The 24,697-nt window shown below is 47.4% G+C and overlaps 1 protein-coding gene across 3 annotated transcripts in view; it reads right to left on the bottom strand.

Annotated features, from left to right (window-relative positions):
• Positions 1–24,697, bottom strand: part of LOC130681892 (iduronate 2-sulfatase) — a 77,887-nt gene that overhangs the window by 14,640 nt on the left and 38,550 nt on the right. The window contains exons 1-6 of one of the 3 annotated variants that reach the window (XM_057495654.1): positions 8,943–9,218; positions 8,335–8,471; positions 7,547–7,724; positions 4,744–4,832; positions 2,088–2,288; positions 339–509 (exon numbers count right to left, since the gene is read on the bottom strand). In XM_057495654.1, the coding sequence (XP_057351637.1) occupies positions 339–509; positions 2,088–2,288; positions 4,744–4,832; positions 7,547–7,724; positions 8,335–8,471; positions 8,943–9,036 (870 nt within the window). In that variant the 5' untranslated portion in view covers positions 9,037–9,218. Of the gene's footprint in view, positions 1–338; positions 510–2,087; positions 2,289–4,743; positions 4,833–7,546; positions 7,725–8,334; positions 8,472–8,942; positions 9,219–24,697 lie in introns of those variants that run through there. The other 2 variants (XM_057495653.1, XM_057495655.1) reach the window with 2 other exon arrangements.

Consider the following 24,697-nt stretch of genomic DNA (forward strand, 5'->3'; position numbering starts at 1 on the left):
CAGGAGGTGTCCCCCCACTCTAGCTGACAGACTGACACCTGGAGTAGATACCATCCCACATGAGTTAGTGACAGTCACCCAGGCCTCTTCCCCACCCCTATGCCCACATCTAGGAAAGTCACCAAATCTCTGCAAGTGCAGACAGGTGACTGGGAGACTCTTTACCTGACCAGCACTTCCCATGTCCTAACCTCCTCCTGACCACCCCCGTCCCAGCACTTCACAAGATACCTTGCACGGAGAAGGTTCTGAGTGAGACATGACAGAGGGAGTAGTGGCATCACCAACGACATCATGCCATTCAAGCCCAATACTACCCTAAAGTGTATCCTTGGTACCTGAAAGTCCACAGGAACTGGGCCATAGGGCACACTGAGGTTTAAGGCCTGGACATCCTCCCGCTGCCTGATATCCATCCAGGGGTTGTAGGCCACAGGAGGGAGGCCAGCAGGGACCTGGGGATCGGGAGCCAGCGGGATGCTTTCCAAAGGATACAACTTCTGGAACTCCTTGGGGGGGAAAAGCACACGAAGCCACCAGGATGTCACTCTTTTGGCAAAGGCACAGGGCTGGGACCCTACCGGTGTTCACACTGCCTTTACTCTAAGTCTGTGACACATCCCCCAGTGCCTCACTAACACTCCCCAGGTAACTCACCCCCCCTGAGAGGCCACTCTCACGAGACGCCAATGGTAATGACATCACGCAATCTTGTTTCCTACACACTGGGCAGCAACAGCTCTCTTCCCTCATGCAAACTGACGCCCTCCTGTGCCTGTCCGCACCTCCCCGTCCAACTAGAGAAGGTGTAGAGAGGTGCTGCCGCTTCCCAAAACTACTCTCAGGATCAGCAATTCACCGGGAGAGCTCACGGGACGCGGCACAGTCATCCCCACAGCTGTACTACTTACAGCGAGAGGATACCAAACACCATCAGCAAAGGAAAAGGTGCATGAGGTGAAGCCTGGGGGGATCCAGGCAGCCACTTCCTGCATCCCCTCCCATTGAAGTCACACAGGATGTGCTTAATTCCTACAGCAGCAAGTTGCAACAATACTGCGGACACATTAGCAACCACCAAGGGAAAGCTCATTAGAGACTCAGCACCCAGGGTTTTTAAATGGTGCTGGTCACCCAGGCACCCTCTGCCTGCACACACCCAAATCCCTGACTCCCAGCAGGAACGCAGGGGTTTACATAAGCAATCCAGGCACAGTGAGCCACTCAGCAGTTGTGGAAATGGTGGGAACACTCCCGAGATCCAGATTCCCAGAGGCCAGCCAAGGGCTCCCCTTGTAAGCCAGCCTTCCAAAGGAGACAAGTCAGGCACGCTAGGATGACTCTCTTCTGTACAAGAGGCAGGAGAAGTGAGTCTCACTCTGTCCCGGAGGCTGACAGCTCATGTTAGGAAGGTGAGATTCCCCTGGGCCAATCAAACAAGATGCCTCCTGCGTCAAAGAGCTTACCTTCCAGTCTCCAGCCTCATCTCACATGACAGGCATTCTTTGTGATGTCAAAAGAATGGACTACACGTGACCAGGGAAAGCATGACAGGGGAAAACTGAAGATTTTTCAAAGGGACGTGACTATGTGCTCTGAACGATATATATGCAGGCACAGGATTTGAGCGTCCAACAAGCACAGCAGTGCCCTGGCTTTACGGGGTCTCACCTGACAGGGTCGGGGAAAAGACTATCACAGAAGAGGGCTCCACATTTCCTGCAATTGTGTCCCGAGGACCATACCTTACTTCCGCCCGCTCTGCCTCACTTCTCTATGATGACCTCACCGTCCAACCCAACATTTGCTCACAAAAAAAGGTCAAGGAAAGGAAATAAAACCCTCCAGCAGAGGGAAGTAGAGAGCCAAGCGTTTCTAACAAAGATTCTTTCATGTCCTGAGCCTACTTCTTAGCCTTGATCTCTCAATCCCATCTTTACACCACTGAGTCCGCTAGCGCCATCAGGCATCTCCGGTGACCAGGGACAGCAGGAGGTGGCCGCCTTCACTACACAAATCCCTCCTCCCACCACTAACACAGCTGTCATGGCTGTGTTGGACGGATGAGCCCTAAGCCAGCTCTTCACCTTGGGGTATCTGAAGGGGATGTGTGGCTTATGATACCCAATGGCCAGGAAGAAAGGACTCGCTGACGTTTTCATCTTTTCCAACAACCGTACGGCTTGCTCGGTGCTCTGCTTGTCAGGCAAGGTGCCCTCAGGCACCTCTGCCACATCCACGGGGCAAAGCAGGTTGGCATGGAGCTGTCCATCGGGCCCCCTACATGTCTTTCAAAACAAAAACATACAAAGTCAGCTGTTCAGATGCGAGACATAGAAGTTGAAGGTGACACGCACAGCGGCTTTAACATTCCTATTACCAGCCCATTAAGTATCAGCCACTCAGACTGCACAGGCACACAGGAAATAGAGCTGAAGCAGAGAAGTGCTGCTTCTCATCCAGGCAGAAGCCCGGAATCCACCAGTGTTTACGAGATCACAGTTGATTAAAGGAAACCCAAGTCAACTGACGAGCCAAAAAAATATGTGTCCCCAACTCAACAACAAAAAGAGTAAGCCAATTAAAAAGTGGGCAAAGGATTTGAGTAGACGTTTCTCCAGAGGAGGTATCCAAATAGCCAACAAACACATGAGGAGATAATTAATGTCATTTGTCATCATGGAAAAGCAAATCAAAACCACAATGAGCTACCGCTTCATACCCTTTAGGATAGCTACGATTCTTAAAAATGGAAAGTAAGCACTGACAAGGATGTGGAGAAATTGGAATCCTCAGTGTTGCTGGTGGGAATATAGAGTGGCACAGCTGCTTTGGCAAACCCTCTGGCTGGTCCTCACACAACAGTGAAACACGGGGTTATTATATGACCCAGCAATTCCATTCCGAGATACATTACCACAAAAAAATAAAACGCTAAAGCCACACAAACACGTGCCCAAGGAATTTTCCCCAAGAGAAATGAAAGCTTCAGTTCACACAAAAACCCGTACATGAATGTGAATAGCAGCATTATGCACAAGAGCCAAAAAGTGGAAACAACCCAAATGTCCATCAACTGATGAATGGATAAATAAAATGTGCTATACCCACCCAGTGGGGCACTATTTGGCTATAAAAAAGTAATGAAGTTGTGACACATGCTACAACACAAATGAACCTCATTTACTAAGTGAGCAAAGCCAGACATCAAAGGGTCATATATTGTATGAGCCCATTGACATGAAATGTCTCAAATAGGCAAATTCAGGGAGATAGAAAGATTACTAGCTGCAGGGCCTGGAGTGAGGAGGAATGGGGAGCGAATGGTAACGGGTACAAGGTTACATTCTGGGGTAATGAAAATGGTCTTAAAATAAATTTGGTGATGTTTGCACAACTGTGAATATACTAAAAGTTATTGAACTATACACTCTAATGGGTGATTTTTTAATATAATGGTATGTGAATTATATCTCAAAATAATCTTTAAACAAAAGGAAAAAATCTGTTTTTAATTTCAAAGGCAGACTAATAACGCTTGTAAGTGACAGGGTCACAGTCAACTCGATAAGATGACAGTCCATGGAATTTCCAGATCCTCAACTATGCCATGCACAGAAGGAAACCTGCTGCTTTACTTCCCAAGGCGCGGCCATGCTGGCCACAAGGTCAAATCGGTTTTGACGATTTCTACCTCACAAAACCCAAGTGCAGCGGTGGCTGTTGCTCCATCTCAAGGAGGAGCATCCTTCCATGCGCATGCCTTTCTGGTCCTTCCCCTGCCTAGGGCAGCCCACCACCTGCTCACCCTGAACATGCCATGAGGTGCAGCACTGAACAGGGGACTTGGTGGCCTTGAAGATGGATGCGGTGGATGGGAACAGGGGCCTGGCATTTGCCAGCGAGCCCACTAAAAAGCAGCAAGATGGCTTCAGGGAATGGAGGGCCTGAGATGGGCTCTTTCCATCTCATTCTGTTAATACTAAAGCCACAAGCCAAAGGCCAGAGCCCTCAACATTCACTACATTCACAAAGGGTAAGTGGTCATGAATTCAGAGTGCCTCTCTCCACCTTTCCAAGCCTACCCAAGTCGGCACCGTTCTCCACATGATATCTCTAAAACCTCCAAAGAAGATGCCATTTCTCAGTTCTCCTGCTGGTTTTCTGAGTTTCTTAAACATGGAATTTAGTTTGACTGATATACTGAGGGTTCCTCTGAACCAAGATTAAGTTGCTTTGTAGAGCCCTTATTTTTCCTGATGCTCTAAAATTTTAAAACCACAATCAGGGGGCTCAGTAGCTAGACATATCATTAGGCACAAGACAAGACAGACTGACAGATGGAAACAGTGCCTTTCTCCCAGTCCGGGCCGAGGCTCTGGAAGCATGGGTCTCTCTTCTCCCTTCTAGGTGTTGGCATCTCCTATAACCCTCAGCACAGGGCCTCATCCAGAGTGAGCACCAAGGAACCATTAAATACGTCTAACACACTACAGAGCATAAGGTTCTAGAACAAGGCATACCCACCAGCTTCGAAAATGAAGCCACCTCTCCCACTGCACCTAATGCTAAAGATCCTAACACTTGTTTCCATCAAGTTCTCATCACAAGCAAAATCCACAAACCTCACTGCACAGCCAGCGTGAAAGCACAGGCAGTACACACAACAGTCAGCCTGGGTTTGCTGGATGGGAAATGCGGCTCCTCCGCAGAGCAGGCGGAGGACCCCATTCACATCCTCACCTTGGTGTTTTCATACTTTTCAGAGGAGGGATGATAAGGCGGAACAGACCAGCTGTATGGAGAATCATCACTATGATTGGAAGATACTCCTTGAGGGGAAAATAAAGAAAATCATTAAATAAAACACAAGGGTTCCTTCATGCCCTCCCCACCCAAAATTAACACTCTCGTGAACTGGGGAAGCATCACCTCCTCTCCTTGGCCTCAGATTCCTCATCGACAAAGTCAGGAGCTTAGGCCAGTTGGAAGTCCCCACTACAGCCACCTCTCTAGGTCTCTTACTTCAGGACCGAGCATCTGACCTCCCATCCCCGAAGCCCTGACCGCAGGTGCTAGGCTTTGAGGAAGGAACCCAGAAGGGCGACATCAGCCAGCCTGTGAGTGCAATGCAGCCCTGCAGAGCTCTTGCTGGAACCCCTCACCTGCCCTGGGAAGGAGACGGCAGAGGCATCAGCGCCCCCAAGGGCTGGGTGGGGCGGGGAGGCTCAGAGAAGGTCAGTGCCTTGCGCAATGCCAACCAGATTATTAGACGAGTGAGCTAGGACTCAACCCCGTGCCTCAGGCCTCCAGGTTCAGTGCTTATTCCCTCCCCTCATGAAGCAGAACCCCAGCCCTCATTTACCAACTACTGGGGAAGAGAAAATGACATGGGACTCTGAGGAAGGACTGCCACCTGTCTAGGCAGTAGCAGAGGGTGCTGTGTGAGTGGGGCGTGGGGGGCAGACACAGGCATGAGGTGGTCCCGAGAGGGTCGGCAGCGGCGCTTCCAGGGCTGGGGGAGGCTTGTGAGGGACGTGAAGGGAGGTGCTGCCTGTGGGGATGAGCCAGGAGGAGCAGAGAGGGAAGCGTAGGCAGAACCACGGGAGAAAGAGCGTCACCAGCACAGTGACACGTCAGGGCTCTGTGTGCCGGACCCTAGTCCAGGTTGCCCTCAGGTGTTCCCTGTCACACGTTACCACCAGGATGGACATCCCTGCAGGCAGAGGGAACAGCTCACGGGCAGCGGCACCAGGAATCCGGGCCCCTGGGCTCCAGTCCCAGCTCTGCTGCTGCTTAGCCGTGCAGTGGACCTTGAGCAAATCATTCATCCTCTCTGAGCCTCAGATTCCTTCTCGGGGAGGCTGGAGCTGCAGCTGCCATGGTTACCTCCCAGGGGAGCACCCCAATCCAGGTAGTTCAGGAGTGTGAAAGCGTGTTGAAAACCCGAGCTCTCTATGGACGGTACTGCTTATGTTAGGGGCTGTGACTTGAATGTTTTCAGTAGCTCTCCCTTGGTTCACCGGTTATGCCGGCAGGCTCCGAGGCCTCCTTCTGGAACCCAGCTGGCCAGCTCAGGTTGAGGGCAATGTTTGGCTGGGCTGGTAGGGCCCAGTTTTGAAGGTGAACCTGAGTTGGGTTGCTTGGCCTCCTTCCCCCTGATAATTTGATTAGATCAGGCTCTAAGTGCTGGGTCTTAGCCAGAGAACAAAAGCTTTGCCCTCAGTCCTTAATGCAAACACATTTGTCAGCCAGGTCTTTGCTCTCAAGACCTTGTCCTGTCAGAGAACGACCTGTTTGAGGACAGCAGCAGCCACCACTGACCGAGCCCAGGCACAAGCCGGCTGCTGTGTTGACCACCTTTAATCCTCTCCTCAACAGCAAGGGAGGTGCATTTTTCTCATCATCATCAGTTCCTGAGGAGGAAATAGAGGCTGCCAGGGGCCAAGTAGCTTGCTCAGGGTTGCACAGATTCAGGGACAGCGCCAGGATATGAACCCAGGGCTGTCAGCCTCCTCTGCTCTTTCCACCACGCGTGCTGTGGTGATGAGCCCTCCACCCAGCGCCCCCTTCTTTCCCTCCAGTCCTGCTATGTCCGGTGCTCCCTCTCAGATTTCTCTTCTCTCTCCACCGTCCAGAGAGCTCAGGTTTTCAACAGACTTCCACACTCTTGAACACCTGAGAACATCTTGGACTCAAGGACAGTGCATCCGCGTGTTAGACTACTATGTTGTCATTAAAACTGACTTTGCAAGAAAAGTAACTACATGGGAAATGCCAGTGTTTAAAACATTCAATTTAAAATCATACATATAGGAAAACCTCAAATCTGGAAAATATTGTACCCAGAACAAGGGGTCATCAAAATACAGTTCTCCTCAGCATGGTGCGATTACAACTAATACATCCTTTCCTTTTCCTCCCTCCCCCAACTTTTGGTCCAATAATCATGCATTATTTGAATAAGTAAAAAAAAAAGAGAGAGAGAGAAAAGTTTTGAAGCTTGTCTGGTGCTTCAGCATTCTCATTTTGGCATTACAGAGAGCCAGTTTAACAGGCAGTGTTGAAAGTCAACACTGGTGGCCCCTGGCACCAGCCTGCACGCCTCTTTGACCTGATTCACAGGGTGGCAATAGCCGCCAGCAAATCACGGCCTCTTCATTAGGCACGTCAGCACAGCTGCCCTGGTCTCACGTGACTGACAGGGACCACCCCCCTGGGTACAGAGGGTCAGGAGCTGGGCTGGACTCACTCCCAACACTGCCACCTGCCCAGCCAGCGCCCTGCCTTCCACTGGAGCAGAGGGAACCAAACGGCACCATGACTAGTTTCCCAAAGGAAGAAAGAATCCTGCTACCCTTCTTCACTTCTGGTGAGGACATGTAGCCAAGTTGAGAAGTAACATTTTGTGCAAACTCAACAGTGACTGAAGAGATGTCCCCCCAGCCTCAAAAGGCCTCTGCAAGGACAGCCCCAACCCCAGGAGGGGAGCCCAGTACTCAGACACAAAACAGGACAGAACCAGACTTTGGAGAGGAAGCAGTACCAGGGTGAAAGACTTTTCCAACCGACATGGTCACGTAGCCATTCTCCTTGAAGTACTGGGGGAGGGTGGAGAAGTTTCCAGCATGCACTCTCCAGTAGGAGTTGAAGTCATACAGGCGGGTGGTGTCTGGTCTCCTCCCGGTGAGGAAGGACACGCGGCTCGGGGCACACACTGCTTGCTGTGGGGAAGCACAAGCACAGGGAGACCTCCTCAGAAGACAAGAGAGTCTGGGAGCCAAAAGGTAACCAGGCAACCTCCAGAGCCCTCAGCAAACAGCCTGGCAGCTGAGTCACGCAGATCTCAAAGCCAACCAGTGGGACCGGGGCCTCACCCAGATGCTAGAAATGAGTCTGTCTGGAGAGAGGGAGGGAAGGACTCAGGCCCTCGAGCCAGCAGTTGACTGTGTCCTCGTGTGTGATGGCGTCTCACAGGTACACAGAACAACCAAGGCTCCTGGGGGCAGCCCCAGGAGGGGGCTCAGGGAGGAGTACCGCCATGTCAGTCAGCATTAGACCATCCTCTCTCTAGGGAAAAAGCTAGGCAGGGCATGCTGAGCACACCGGGGCCAGGACTCACCCTCCGTCCAAGGAGGAAGGGCGCCCTTGAACGCACAAGCTTCCTTGCCAGCGGACAAGTGGATTTTCTCAACGGCCACTTTCCAAATTAGGCCTCCCTCTAATAAGGAGATGCCTGGCACAATCTGTCATCTACCAACAGCTGAAGGGAGCCCCCCCCCCCACCCTCAATGCACAAGGCACACATCCACACCGAGAAGTCCCCAGACATACCTGGGCAAACGCATTCTGGAAGAGGAGGCTGTGAGACGCCAGTTGGTCGATGTTTGGGGTCCTTAGAAGCGTGTCCCCATAACAGCCGAGGGAGGGGCGCAGGTCATCCACGATGATTAGAAGGACATTCAGAGCATCTGCCCGGCGGGGAGAGAGGCTTCAGTGAGACCACCTGCACTGACATCGAACCCTACCCAAAACCACCCGCCCACAGTATGCCCGTGTTAGGGCACGCAGAGGCCCCTGCACCTTAACAGCGGCCCAGCCAGCAGAGCCAGGGAGGGGGCTCCTCAAGGCCGTGCCTCACAGAGGAAGCGAGGGGGTGCAAAGAGAAAGCCCCGGTCCTGGGCGACAGGGTTGGGCTTTGGCCGTGGCCTCAAGCCTGGATGAGAGAGGGAGAGGGGGACGACACGAAAGGAGAACCGAGAAGGCAAGGGCGGTGGGAGGGAAGGTCAGAGGGAAAGCATTAGGGACGGAGGGAAAGATGGGTCAAAGGAAGAAATGATGAGGGCGGGCGGGCGGGAGGGAAAGAAGCAGTGAGGAATGGAGGCAGGGAGGGAAGGCAGGGGAGAAGGGAGGGAAGCCCGAGATCTGGGCGAGGGCAGCACCTGTGGCCGAGCTGCCAGGCGCTCCGGTCCCCAGGATGGCGCAGACGGAGCCCAGGACCAGGCCAAGCCACAGTAGGCCCCGGCCGGTTGGCATTCTCTCTGCCCCTGCGCGGCCGCTGCGGGACGGCTGCTGACAGTCTGCGACGGGAGGGCCGGGTCCCCGGCTCCGCGTCGGTAACCCGAGGAGAAAGCGCGCAGCGGCCGGACGGAGCCAGCCGCCGGCCCCACAGGCCCGGGGGCGCCGGCCCGAACGCGAGGGCGCCTGCGCGCCCCGTCTGCCGCTGCCACGCCACGCCCCCCCGAGGGCGGGGCCTGATGGCGAACGAGGCCCTCGCGCGGGATCGGCCGCAGCGGGCGGGGCCGCGGTTGGAGCGCAGAGCCCGCACCCCCCAGCGGCCCCGCCCTCCTCGCCGAACCCGCCGGCCTGCTGCCACCTCCCTCGCTGGGGAGCTGCTGCAGGAGTCTTTCCCGGTTGTTTCCGAAGATTTGAGATGCGACCACTGTCCTTAAGCAGCAATTCCCCGCCCCTCTGCATTTGTTTGCGTCATGCCTTTCACCTGGAAACCCTTCCCCTCCTCATCTCTCTATATATAAAGTCACACTTTTCCTCGCAGACCAGACCAAGTGCCGTTCCCCTTCAGTGAGGCCCTTTTGAGAACCCGCCGTCCTCCATCTTAAAGGATGCCTTTTCTATGCATTCGTTCAACAAATAATTTAAGTCCCACAGATGTGTACGCCAAGCCCCGTTGGCGGCTCAGAGTTCTAAGACCCTGCCCTGCCCTGATGGCGCTTGCAGACACTAAATAACCAAATGAACATAGAACGGCACTGGGCTTGCACACTCAGAAGACAAATAGGGCGGGCTGGGGAGAATCGCATGATCCCTACAGGGTGGCCAGGCAAAGCCTCACCGGTGATACCTGAACAAACTTTAAAGGAGGGGTGGAAGAGAGCCACGTGGATGTCTGCAAGAAGGTGCTCCAGGCAGAGGCGACAGCCATCGTGGAGAGCATGCCTGACAGTTTGGGAGGGTGTCCCAGAGGTGGGGGGTCGTGGGGCAGGAGACAGGAAGGAGTGAGGATCATGACTCCTTCCATGACCAGAATCTCTCATTGACTGTCTGCCTGCGGCTGAAGGCGGGGAAGGACACCACAGTCCTCTCTCTCTCCCCCAGTCTCTGATTCATCCCCCATCTCCCAATGAAATGACCTCACACAGTACCAGGCAGACTGGAGATGTTCTTTTTGGAAGCAGGAATCCATTAAGTATTAGTATTGTTAGCAGGGGTCCGTCCCCTGGAGCACCGTCAACAGGCTACTTTTCTCCTCGGAACAGCACCGTGAGGTAGATGCTACGACCATTCCCAGTTTACAGATCCAGAAATTAAAACTCAGAGAGGCTGGAATCACTTGACCCAGGGCACACGGAGGAGCGGGGTGGCTCTCCATGAGGCATGCCTGCTCGGGAGACAGCCAGAGCAGGGTCATGGCATGTGGCCTGTGCCATTGCTGCCCCACCTGCTTTGCTGTTTCCTCAGGCCCCAGCACAGGTGGCTGTTCACACTGGAGCCTGGCTGGCCTCCTCCTGGGAAGGGCCAGGCTCTGCCTGGACTCCCAGGCCAGAGGATACTGAGTCCCTCAGGGTGGGCCAGCCCGAGCCAAGGGCCCAAGCTGCCGGGATTCAGGTGGAGCCTCTGCTGTCACCTGGCCTCCTGACCCTTTTCTTATATTGCTGGCTGCTCAGGCTCTGACCCTCTCCCTCCCAAAAGTATGGCCTTGATGTTTCAGGAAACTCTGAGCCCAGTATATGTTTAGAAAATTGCTCTCACCCTTATTTCCTCTATCCTTGGCATCTGTAGTGTTTTCTCCTAGCAGTACGGGCCTCCTATGAGCTGATATGAGGACCCGATTATAAAGCCACTAGTAGAAAGCACTTCAGTAAATCCCAGGGTTGACTAAAGAAGGGAATGAGACCCAAGTGGCACGGAGTCCCTGCCTCTGCAGATGTCTGCATCTTCTTGTGGACTCCTTTCAAGATGCACCCATTTCCTGAGCACCATCCAGGCCAGGCCAGCCCCAGGGGCAGGGGCCTGTGAGGAATAAGGAGGCAGACTGCTCCTTGCCTGTTCCCGGCCCCTAGGAGTGCAAGACCTGTGGGGGAGGAGGGGCGGCAGCTTAACCCAACCTCCAAACCCCCAGGTGGACTTGCGAGGTGTCAAATTCTCCAAAGAGTTTCTCCCGAGGGAACAATCACATGTGAAGGCAGGACTCAACATGGATGCAGGTCCCCTCTGACAGGTCGCCCAGGTGTTGGAGTACACCAAGCAGGGGCAGCCAGAGAGCCTGTCTGGAGAGACAGCCAGGCCTCCCAAAAGGTACGAGAGACCAGGCGCAGGGCCACAGCTGCACTGGAGTGCCCGGTTCGTCTGCATCTCTCCTGGAGAGCTGAGACTTGAATGAAGGTGAACAGCTGCCACACATCAACAGCTGTGGTGGACACGCTCTAAGGTGACCAGCCAATGAGTGAAGCCCTCGTGTAGTCCCCTCCCTTTGGGTGTGGGTGGAACCTTGCTTCTAGCCAGCAGAATATGGTGAGGGGACAAGGGATGTCACGCCTGTAACTTCGTAAGACGAGTCCATCTTGCTGACACTCACAGAGCCTCCTGCTAGTCTTGCAAAAGCCATATTGTAACTGCCCCTAGAAAGAGCCACAGGGCAGGGAACTGTGGGCATCCTTTAGGACCTGAGGATGGACTCTGGCCAACAGCCAGTAAGAAGCCAAGAACTCGGTCCCAGAACCACAAGGAAGTGGACTTGGCCAGCAACCACATGAGCTTGACAGAGGACCCCAAACTCCAGAGGGGAATGCAGCCTGGTTGACCCTCGATGGGCAGCCTTGTGAGAGCCTGGGAGGAGGATCCAGCTAAGCCATGCCTGGACTCCTGGCCTGCAGAAACTGGGGACTAGTAAATGTTTGTTGCTATAATCCGCTAAATTTGTGGTGACTTATTGTGCAGCAGTAGAAACCGAAGGCAACATTCTTCACTCCTCACACGAGTAGACATTTGACCCACCCCAAGGGCAGATCCCTTGCTAGCGTGACCCACAAGACTCAAGCAGATGCAGAAGTGGCTTCTTAGGGTTATGAAGGCGTCGATGCCATAACACAGTCCCTGAAAGCGGACTTGAATTGTTCCACAGAAACCATGCCCGTAAAGACCAATCCACCAGCTCTGTCAGCGTATGTGGTGGCTACGCAATTCTGGACAGAAAAGATGGCCTCCCTGTCCTCAATCTCACTATGGCCATAACCCAAGAAAAGACTGAGGAAAACCGGGGTGTCTTCCATGCTCCCACAAAGACTAGGAGGTACAGACACAGTGGAGACTGAACTTGCAGGGCAACGAAGAGGCTTGAAAGATGATGATGAAATGCAGTAGAGGGAGATGATGCAGAAGAAGTAAAGGTGAAAGCTGAAGCTGGGCTTTGTTGGGCATAGAGTACAATTTCAGGAACACAAGGCAGCCCGGACTGCTGTAGACCCCCTAGACTTGAATGTTCACCAGCACTGAAAGTTCAAAGCTGACGTTTCTTCAAAGTGCTTAAACACCCTGGCAGCCCAGAGTGTGAAAGCCCTCCTAAGTACCAGCTGCATTCACACAGTAGCTTCGATTCACTGAGCAGTTTTTAAGAGAGTAGACTAACTGCACTAAAAGCTAAAATATTTAGCTGAGAGCATCACAAAATCAGGCCTCCGACATCTCAAGACTGGCACCACTTTGTAGCTCAGTGCCTGCAGAAATTTAACAAGAGCAACCAAAGCACACAGTCCTAATCTTCTATGTAAAATATATACGAGCAAATATTAAATAACTTCCTGGAATATTAAAGAAACTACGATTGGTTCCAATTCCAGTTCAAGTTAATGAACCAGACACATGCAGTTCTTTCCTTATGGTTTGGGTTCCTCAGAAACCCAACTCTAAAACAGAGTTAAGTGTGCAAGATACTTAGTAAGGAGTGCCTTTGGGGAAACTACTCATGGAAAGGAGGGGAAGGGGGCAAGAGTGGACAGAAGGAGCAGCAGATCTGTAATCCAGGCCTTGGCTAACCCCACATGGCAGTCTAGAGCTAGAATAGCCCTTCGGACTTCTCTCGCATTAGGCCGGCACGGCCAGATATTTATACATCACCTTGATAAGCCACTGAATGTGGCTACCCTAGGAGGGGTCTGATCTTGGGCACGGTGGCTTTCTGAGACTGAGGCAAGTCCTAAAGGGGTGGACAGCCCTGAAGGGGGTGCCCTCTCAGCAACTGGAGCCAGAAGGCCTGGGTTAGGCGGCACATGTCTACATTCACCAATCTCTTCCTTTCAAATAATCGTAAAGAAACAGAAACAATGTAACCTGAGAGCAAAAAAGAATGAGAGAACATACGCAAATTCATTAGTTACTAGGCAAATGCAAATCAAAGCCACAGTGAAGTAGCACTTCACACCCACTAGGATGGCTGTTATAAAAAAAAATTAAGAATGGCAAGGCTCGGTGAGGATGTAGAGAAATTGGAAGCCTTAGGCATTGCTGGGAGGAACGTAAAGTGATTCAGCTGCTGTGGAAAACAGCTGCGCAGTCTCTCAAGAAGTTAAACATTGAATGGCCATCTGAGTCAGCAGTTCCAGTCTTAGGTACTGGGTATTTGAAAATCCAGAATATCTGAAGAGACACTCAAACCAATGTGTGCACATGAATGTTCACAGCAGCCCTATTCACAATGGCCGAAAGTGGACCTAGCCAAAGTGTCTGCCAACAGATGAATGACTAGACAAACTGTGGTCTACCCAGAAGGGAATATTACTCAACCATAAGAAAGGAATGAAGTACTCATGCATGCTACAACACGGATGACTCCTGAATGCATCATGCTAACTGAAAGAAGCCAGACACAAAAGGTCACATACTGGATGACTTCATTTATATGAAATATTCAGATCAGGTAAGTCTGCACAGACAGAACACAGATCGTTGGTCGCCAGGGTTTGAGGGAGAGGAGATGGGGCGCAACTGCTTAAGGTGTACAGAGTTTCCTTTGGGGATGATGAAAATATTTTGGAACTAGATAGACATAGTGAAGGTACAACATTGTGAATGCACGAAATCCCACCAAATTATTGACTTTAAAATGGTTAATTTCATGTGAATTTTATCTCAATACAAAAGTTAAAAAAAATAGGAGTAGACCTGCAATGGCTTAAGAATTCCACCACATTTCTGGAAGCTGCCATAAGTGGAAACCGATGAAGCCACAGCCTAGAATACCTACAAAGGCACTTCAGCTCAAGAGTGAACAAGCTTACCCTGAACAGTCTCCCAACTCAGAGACAGCAGGTACGTATGACAGAAGCAGGAGCAGGAAATGGGGCGTACACATGACACGACACATTAGTTGAAGGTTTCCATATGGATATTAGTCTCCCCTAGAAAGCCCAAAAGCCAGTGTTTAACCCAAGAATAAAACAAAAATATATAAGGATTCTTCTCTCAATGAATCATAGAAGTTGTCTGCAGAGGACTAGGAAAGCTGGAATGGGCCTTGGAAGCACCAAAACAAACCCGACAAAAACCCCAAACTCTCCATATGATGACATTTTGAAGGGCCACCAACAAAACTATCGGCACACTGCCTCTCTGACCTAAAACAAAGCCTGCAAACCAAAGCACCTCCCGACACACACACACACACACACACACACACACACACACACACACACACACACACACACAATTGCCAGTCAGCTTCATTCCTACGTGCAATCAGGTCAAACAGAGAAAGGCCAAACATGTGAGGATGGTGTATAAGATGACAGAGAAATATCAAGAAAAACAAATCAAAGCGGGGCTGGCCCTGGAGGAAGGAGATGATTAAGAGACAGAAAAGAAGAATGTTCAGAGGATAAACAAAAATAACTTTATTAATACCCCCAGGAAGATTTGAGAAGGTATTGAATACATAAAATAAGAACAGATTGCCGTGAAAAAGCTACAACACAACGTGAACGATCACTTGGATATCAAAACTATGATTTCAAAATTAAAAATGCAGTGAAAGCACTGAAAAGTCAACTTGAGAGAAACTTTAAAATGTAGAACAGAAGAAATACAGGAAAGGACAACACCCAGTGCTGGCAAACATGCAGAGTGCTTCAAACTCTCAGACACTGCTTGTAGAGTGTTCACTGGCACGAGCACTTTGGAACGCTTTGTGGCAGTCTGTACTAGAGCTAAAGCCGAACATGTGCCTACCCTGTGAAGCAGCAGTTCTACTCCAGTGCCTACACCCAACAGTGCAAGTACTCATGGCCACCAAAAGACATGTCGAAGAATATTCGTAGTAGCATTATTCCGAAGAGCCCCAAACTGGAAGCAGCGCAAATGACCTTCAACAGTATCCAGTAACTTGGATAGGACAAACTGTGATAAAAATCCCAACATGGAAAACAACGCAGCAACAGAAAAGGAAAGACTCCTGACACAGGCAGCGACGTAGTAGGATTCCAAAACCAGAATGCTGACTGGAAGGAACCAGGCATGAAAGAGTAAGCAGCATGTAAAAGTACACAGTGTGTAATTATATGAACTTCTAAAACAGCAAAGCTTCTCTATGGTGGTAGGGTCAGAAGAGTGGTTACCTTTGGGGAAGGTACTGACCAGGATGGGGGCAGGCAGAAGGCCTCAGGAGTGCTGGAAATGTTCTTGTATTTTGCCTGGTGAGCGGTTAGGTAAGTACATATGAAAAAAAATTAAGCTCTACACCTAAGGCTTGTGCACTCTACTGTATATCTCAATAAAATAAATAGGTGACACCTAAGGCTTGTGCACTCTACTGTATATCTCAATAAATATATCTCAATAAAATAGGTGACACGAAATCTAAGAAATATGAGCCAAGAAATGAGTCGATTAGGAAGGGCAACATGTTACTACGTTACAGATACGAAAAAGAAAAAATGGAGGGAGGAAACTCGTAGAGACACATCACAAAATTACCTTCAGAGCTAAAGAGAAACACTGAGTTCAGACTGGCATGGCTTAGTCAGTGCCTAGCACAATGAATGAAAACATACCCATGCTTAGGCATAGCTTTGTGAACGTTCTGAACACCAAAGATAAAGAAGATGCTGAAAATGTTTCAGAGATTGAAAGATTACATAAAATGTCACCATGAAGCGTTACACATAGCCAAAGTGCCAAAAAGGATGAGAATAGAATAAAGATGTTCTCAGATGTGCAAGAATTCAAAAATGGACCTTCTACTTGACTGACCCTTTATTAGGAGGGTACTTGAGGATGTACTCTGGCAACAGAAGGAAGTACAGGAAAACACCATCGCCACTAGCGCCACCAGAGCTAATCTATGTGTATCGCATAGGGGAATTATATATACTAGTTATGTGAAATTATTTAATTGTTAATTATATGCACATATGTTTCTTTAGGAAATTCTCCAGCAGGACAAGCGTGCGGCAAGCCTACAGAGTAACCAGTCGAGACCGAAACGGCAAGTTGGAGACACTGGGAGGAAGACCTCCAGGAAGTAAGGGATTTCATGCAGTAGGTAGTACAAACCGGACCATGGGAGAACTCAAGTGCATGCAAACAGCAGAGAGTGCCGACAGAACAACAGAAGTCTCTCCAAGTCTCTGGCCACATCTGGGAAAAGAAAGAAAACAAAGAGGCCTAAGAGAGAGATTACACACTCAGTATAGGAAACTAAGTTAAAACTGAGAAAACAATCAACCATCATATGCAAACTGGACGAGTTAAAAGGCTGTGACCCTACAGTGTCTTCAAAATGGCCTGAGAAAGGGACATAAGCAATGAGAAAGTTTACATTAGTGTAAGACTGCCTTCCAGGCTAGCCAATGCCACCACTATATTCTTTATTTCTGAAACCACTCAATTAATCAACAAAAATATATTAAGCATCCAGTATATATGAAGCATCTTGCTATGAGCTGAAAATACAATGATTAGTATGACACATCCATCAGACTCAAGGAAAAGATACAGAAAAGAAAAAAGACTTAATGATCTTTACGGAAAACACAATATATGCATAATCTAAAATATTCCAGTGAAATTTTTTGGTAACAATTCCTTTGGAACTCAAATACCACTTTATAATTTACTGGAATAAAAACATCAAAGATGCTTAATTCTCAAAAGACACCTTCTCTTTACTAGGGAATTAAGGAGGTACTCATTCTCAGGGTCACACTAGCACTGGCTCCACACTTGCACACACCTGAGAACACATGCCTCCTTAAATTCTGTGCCCCAAGGGCCTCATTCCCTTCACCCTGGCCCTGGCCCTGCTCTCCACCTCTACACTCACTGTCCTCCCGGTAGACAGCGAGCTACTTAAAAAAACAAAAAACCTTAAAAGCATCATGCTAATAGCACACTGGGATTTTCTATAAAATGCTAAGAAGAAATCTGACACAAATGGCTTGAAGACAGAACAAGACTTTAAGACCCAATGGTAGATGACCATATACTAGACGCAGAACACTTCTAGACATCTTTCTGATTTGCAGTTAATAACCACATCAACTCCATACACCCCCAGCCCACTGATTTATTTTTTCTTCTAATTAGGATTTTGTTGGATGAGAGAAAATGATTAGACTATGCAAGAGATAGTTTTAAAATTATAGGAAAATATAATAACATGCCTCTTAAAAAACATTTTAAAAAATTTTTTAAATAATTCGCATTTTTAAAAAACCTCTACTTTAAGGTTTTTCCCAAGCTACCTTCTTTTAAATAAAAGAGATCCAAACATAATCCCCATGTTTCCGAAGCATACAAATAAATGTGTCTACTCAGAAATATCCAAGGACACTCAGCAATTAGCAAATAAGAGTTTATGTTTTCCTACCTCTTCCGGCAAAAATAACAGCAATAAATGGGCAGGCATCCCAGGATGATCATGCTGGTCACACTAAGCACAAACATCTGGAACATCTGGATATCCTCTGTTGGGGTAATTGTATCCTGTTACTTTTATGACTTAAGCAAGAGAGGCAAATCTGAGCTCTTTCATACAGTCTTTATTTAAAAAACTATTAGTTAATAAAGTAAAATAAGGGGGTATTCTTATATGACAGGTAAATATCACTGCTACTCTGTAAGTAGCAGGCGTTTATGACATGTTCTTGATTACACATCCTCCAATGGAAGTCTTAATGAAATGATCCTACCGTTTTTGTTATCAGATTATTATGATTCATACTATACATTTCTTCCCATGGCCTAAATGTGTTTTCTTCTCTGCACATATGTTATACATCCTAGAGCACTCAAGGAGTGAATTTATCTATGAATAGTTAACTTGATGAAGGAATGGCTTCTTAACTGTTCATTTCCAAATTATAAAACATTAAATTAAACCAGAAATCAAAAATTTGCAGGTGAATAAGCATACTTTATTCTTATATTAATTTGGAAATACATTCTAATATGATGTGGGAATTGTAAGTCACGGTTCAATTTTTACCTCTACAAGAACCAAATGTGTCTTCACACATAACATAAAGACTACACTGATGAATGAATTATAAATACCATGTGACAGTGTTAACACTGTAATACTATATTCACGATCAGGTTTCAGTTTCCATTTTTAATACTAGATGCTCAACACAGAGCTGTAATTGAATAGGGACTTTATTAACCTAAGGCATTGTTTTGCATGCATCCTTTTCTCATATTTGTTAGTGTTTAATCATATCAACTAAGTCTATCATGGAACCAACCGGTAATACATCCCCACTATCCAAATGAAGGAACCAAAACAGATGGTCTAGTTCTCAAAAATTTGTGGAGGAAAAAAGTTTTAAGAACCTAATTCAAAAACAATAGAAAAAAAGATAAACTAATAAATAGACTTCAAGAAGAAACATTCAAGTCTACAGTCACATACTGACATGCTGAAGACAAGTTAAATAGGAAGAATTCTCCTCAGGAAGACAAGATGGGATAAGTAGAAGATGACATAAGGCATGCCCAATGCTGTCTTCTCCCAGGCGTTGAGAATTACATTTCCTAGAGCCTGGAATCTTTGGGATGAGAGAGATGATAAATAAAGCAAGAGAAAAGAGACTAATTTCAAATTGCCCAAGTCACATTTAAGGGCTAAGCAAAAAGTGCTCATGAATAGCGGCCTAAGCACATCAGGACTTCCTACAGACAGCATTGCTGTAGGGCTGGTTGCCCCCTTTAAGTGGTAACCTGGGAGATAGGAATTTAAACGTAAGCCACTGTGAGCTGTTCGTCAGATTTTCTTAAATAGAACGATAACAAATGTAAGAGGATGAACTTATCATCTTTTAAAGGGGCAAAACATCTGAAGCTGCTGGTCTGGGATGATGAATAACGGCATTTCTCTCTCAAACAGTCACACTTATTAAGATCTTTTCTCTCCCTGCAAGGCTTCGCCGCATGACACCCCTTTGGAATGCATGCTTTTGGAAACAGAATCCAAGAAAGAGAATCAGCACAGTTAATAAGTACTTTCCCTAATGAAATAATTACTGCAGGACAAAACACAAAAGAAAGAAAAACATTTAAGCTGGGCACACTTAAAGAAATGATTGACCGGCGTATACAAACAGTGATGAACGCTGAAAAAATACAAGCTAAACAAGAAATTACCACAAAGTTATTTAACATAACATTTTCAATTCTAGATGAACCGCAGAAAAATATAAATTGTTAACAGATCACTGGTAAGTTAGTTTTAAGTGAAGGGATGGAAAAAGATATTTCATGAAACTAATAGGGAGAAAAAAGCTTGTGTTGCAGTGCTTGTGTCAGACAAAATAGACTTCAAAACAAAGAAAGTCACAAAAGACAAAGAAGCACATTATATAATGATAAAGGGGTCAATCCAACAAGAGGATCTAACCATTAGAAATATCTATGCATCCAACACAGGAGCACCTACATATGTGAAACAAACACTAACAGAATTAAAGGGGGAAATAGAATGCAGTGCATTCATTTTAGGAGACTTCAACACACCACTCACTGTAAAAGACAGATCAATCAGACAGAAAATAAGTAAGGAGACACAGGCACTGAGCAACACATTAGAACAAATGGACCTAACAGACTTCTACAGAACTGTACACCCAAAAGGACCAGGATACACATTCTTCTCAAGTGCACATGGAACATTTTCCAGCATAGACCACATACTACGCCACAAAAAGAGACTCAGTAAATTCAAAAAGATTGAAATTCTACCAACCAACTTCTCAGACCACAAAGGTATAACACTAGAAATAAATTGCACAAAGAAAGCAAAAAGGCTCACAAACATGTGGAGGCTTAACAACATGCTCATAAGTAATCAACGGATCAATGACTAAATTAAAATAGAGCTCAAACAATATACGGAAATAAATGACAACAACAACACAAAGACCCAACTTCTGTGGGACACAGTGAAAGCAGTTTTAAGAGGAAAGTATATAGCAACCCAGGCATATTTAAAAAAGGAAGAATAATCCCAAATGAATAGTCTAAAGTCACAATTATCGAAATTGGAAAAAGAAGAACAAATGAGGCCTAAAGTCAGCAGAAGGAGGGACATAATAAAGATCAGAGAAGAAGTAAACAAAATTGAGAAGAAGAAAACAATAGAAAAAAATCAATGAAACCAAGAGCTGGTTCTTTGAGAAAATAAACAAAATAGATAAGCCTCTAGCCAGATATTAAGAGAAAAAGACAATCAACACACATCAACAGAATCAGAAAAGAGAAAGGAAAAATCACAACAGACCCCACAGAAATACAAAGAATTATTATAGAGAATACTATGAAAACCTATATGCTAACAAGATGGAAAACCTACAAGAAATGGACAACTTCCAAGAAAAATACAACCTTCCAAGACTGACCAAGGAAGAAACACAAAATCTAAACAGAACAATTACTAGCAACGAAATTGAAGCGGTAATCAAAAAACTTCCCAAGAGCAAAACCCCCGGGCCAGATGGATTTACCGTGGACTTTTATCAGACATACAGAGAAGACATAATACCCATTCTCCTTAAAGTTTTCCAAAAAATAGAAGAGGAGGGAATACTCCCAAACTCATTCTATGAAGCCAACATCACCCTAATACCAAAACCAGGCAAAGAACCCAACAAAAAAGAAAATTACAGACCAATATCCCTGATGAACATAGATGCAAAAACACTCAACAAAATATTAGCAAAACGAGTTCAAAAATACATTAAACGGATCATACACCATGACCAAGTGGAATTCATCCCAGGGATGCAAGGATGGTATAACATTAGAAAATCCATAAATATCATCCACCACATCAACAAAAAGAAGGACAAAAACCACATGATCATCTCCACAGATGCTGAAAAAGCATTCGACAAAATTCAACATCCATTCATGATAAAAACTCTCAACAAAATGGGTATAGAGGGCAAGTACCTCAACATAATACAGGCCATATATGATAAGCCCACAGCCAACATCATACTGAACAGCGAGAAGCTGAAAGCTTTTCCTCTGAGATCGAGAACAAGACAGGGATGCCCACTCTTCCCACTGTTATTCAACATAGTACAGGAGGTCCTAGCAATGGCAATCAGACAAAACAAAGAAATACAAGGAATCCAGATTGGTAAAGAAGAAGTTAAAGTGTCACTACTTGCAGATGACATGATATTATACATAAAAAACCCTAAAGACTCCTCTCCAAAACTACTAGAACTAATATCGGAATTCAGCAAAGTTGCCGGATACAAAATTAACACACAGAAATCTGTGGCTTTCCTATACACTAACAATGAACTAATAGAAAGACAAATCGGGAAAACAATTCCATTCACAACTGCATAAAAAACAATAAAATACCTAGGAATAGACCTAACCTAGGAAGTGAAAGACCGATACCCTGAAAACTATAAGACACTCTTAAGAGAAATTAAAGAGGACACTAACAAATGGAAACTCATCCCATGCTCCTGGCTAGGAAGAATTAATATTGTCAAAATGGCCATCCTGCCCAAAGCAATATACAGATTCGATGCAATCCCTATCAAATTACCAACAGCATTCTTCAACGACCTGGAACAAATAGTTCAATAATTCATATGGAAACACCAAAGACCCGAATAGCCAAAGCAATCCTGAGAAGGAAGGATAAAATGCGGGGGATCTCGCTCCCCAACTTCAAGCTCTACTACACAGTGACAGTAATCAAGACAATTTGGTACTGGCACAAGAACAGACCCACAGGCCAGTGGAACAGAATAGAGACTCCAGACATTAACCCAAACATATATGGTCAGTTAATATACGATAAAGGAGCCATGCACATACAATGGGGAAATGACAGTCTCTTCAACAGATGGTGCTGGCAAAACTGGACAGCTACATGTAAGAGAATGAAACTGGATCACTGTCTAATCCATACACAAAAGTAAATTTGAAATGGATCAAAGACCTGAATGTAAGTCATGAAACCATAAAACTCTTAGAAAAAACCATAGGCAAAAATCTCTTGGACATAAACATGAGCGACTTCTTCATGAACATATCTCCCCCGGCAAGGGAAACAAAAGCAAAAATGAACAAGTGGGACTATATTAAGCTGAAAAGCTTCTGTACAGCAAAGGACACCATCAGTAGAACAAAAAGGTACCCTACAGTATGGGAGAATATATTCATAAATGACAGATCTGATAAAGGGTTGACATCCAAAATATATAAAGAGCTCACTCACCTCCACAAAGAAAAAGCAAATAATCCAATTAAAAAATGGGCAGAGGAGCTGACCAGACAGCTCTCCAAAGAAGAAATGCAGACAGCCAACAGACACATGAAAAGATGCTCCACATCGCTAGTTATCAGAGAAATGCAAATTAAAACCGCAATGACTTATCACCTCACAGCACTAAGGATGGCTACCATTCAAAAGGGAGGGAAGACAGGGAGAGAAGGCCTTCCTGGGGGATCTGAGGGAGGAAAGGCCTTTCTGGGGTCACTCAGGGAGGGAAGGCCTTTCTGGGGGAGCTGAGGGAGGGAAGGCCTTTCTGGGGGAGCTGAGGGAGGGAAGGCCTTCCTGGAAGCGCGGAGGGGAGAGAGGGAGGGGCGGGGAGGACTGGGGGTGGCGCCTGGGCAGCTCGAGGCCCCCCTCCCCCCTTCCTGCAGAGGCCGCCCGCCATCCGTCCTGGGCCCACACTCACCGGGTCCCAGGGAGTAGCCCAGCAGGGAGACACAGATGGCGGCCACGAGCAGGCAGAGGCGCCTGCGGGCCCACATCTGCAACAGATGGCGTCGCGCCGAAGCCCTGAGGCCCTGCCGTGCGGCAGCCAGGACGGCCTGGCGCCGGGGCCCCTTGCGCCCCACGTGCGGCCTGGGGCCGGGCTGCTCAGCACTGCCGATCGCCTCAGGGTTCATCTGCCTGGAGTGCACTTCTGCCTGGGCGTCCCATCAGGAGTTGCCCTTCCACAGCTCTCCGTCAGAAGGCATGGCTCAGGGGCCCCTGGGTGAGGTGCCGCCTCAACACTAACGGTCGACCTGTAACCCAGAAGCCCCCGCGGCTGGGACACCTACGTGGCCCCACCACAGCGGCACGTGCCAGCAGTCAGCCCAGGCCCCGCCCTTTTAAACTGTCACCTCGTTCTCATGCTCCCCCGCCCCCACTCAAGGCCCGGCCCTTCTAGTGCTTGTTAAATGTCGTTGAATGAATGAATGGGGCCTGAATGAATGAGCGGGCCAGTAGCCCAGTAGGGTGACTTCTTGTCACAGACCAATAAAAAGTGCTTACTGGAATTCAGATGTAAGCCATGGCTGCTAAATCCTCCTCAGATTCAATCCTACGACAGGAACTGTAGCACTATGGTTACTGCAGTCAGTCACTGGGTGCTTCCCACAGGAGGCTCTAGCCAAATGTGGTTAGTTAGATGCAAATTTTTGGTATACTTAGACAGAGTTAAGGAATCAGTTCCTCAGTCACACATGTCAAGTCCTCAACAGCCATAAGTAGCTCATGGCACCACATTGGACAGTGCAAATAAGGAGCACTTCCACCGCGGCAGAAGGCTGTGTTGGGCAGCACCGGATGTGCACAGTGACTAGGAAATGTGGTAGATGCTCAAATGTTATGATGAAGTAGGAGCTTTTAAGTGGATCAAAATGGTATTTGCCTTCACAGACCTTAAGGTTGAGTTACAGTTAAATGAAACAATAGGACACTCTGAGAACAAAGAGCATGTGAGGAACACTCAAGAGTGACTCAGAACATTTAGGTTGTGTTCCCATCATTTGCCAACAATGAACTGGAGGGGCCTTCAGTGCTTTCCTCCTGTTGAGTGTTGGGGCTGCATGGGTGACATGAGAGTTAGCATTAGCTGACTACAGTTAACTAACTTTATTCTAGTGTTCTTTCCATGTTAATTCCACAGGGGGAAGGAGGAAGATTTCCTATGCAAATAATTCTTGAAACTTAGCACACTCCACCCCATGCCCACATCCAGAAGCAATTCATAATGCTCTTGAGTTTATTAAACGATCTGACAGGAAAAGAACCTACTTCCCTTTCCTTTCCTTTTTTTAATCATTCCTTTTTTTTTTTTACCTCAGCTTTTCCAAACTAATTAGACCGAGGACACCTGTCCCACAAAACACTAACAGCGTCGGAAACTACTGCTTGCCACCGTGAGAA

The sequence above is a fragment of the Manis pentadactyla genome, chromosome X (assembly GCF_030020395.1).
Source record: "Manis pentadactyla isolate mManPen7 chromosome X, mManPen7.hap1, whole genome shotgun sequence".
In the NCBI taxonomy this organism is placed as follows: domain Eukaryota; kingdom Metazoa; phylum Chordata; class Mammalia; order Pholidota; family Manidae; genus Manis; species Manis pentadactyla.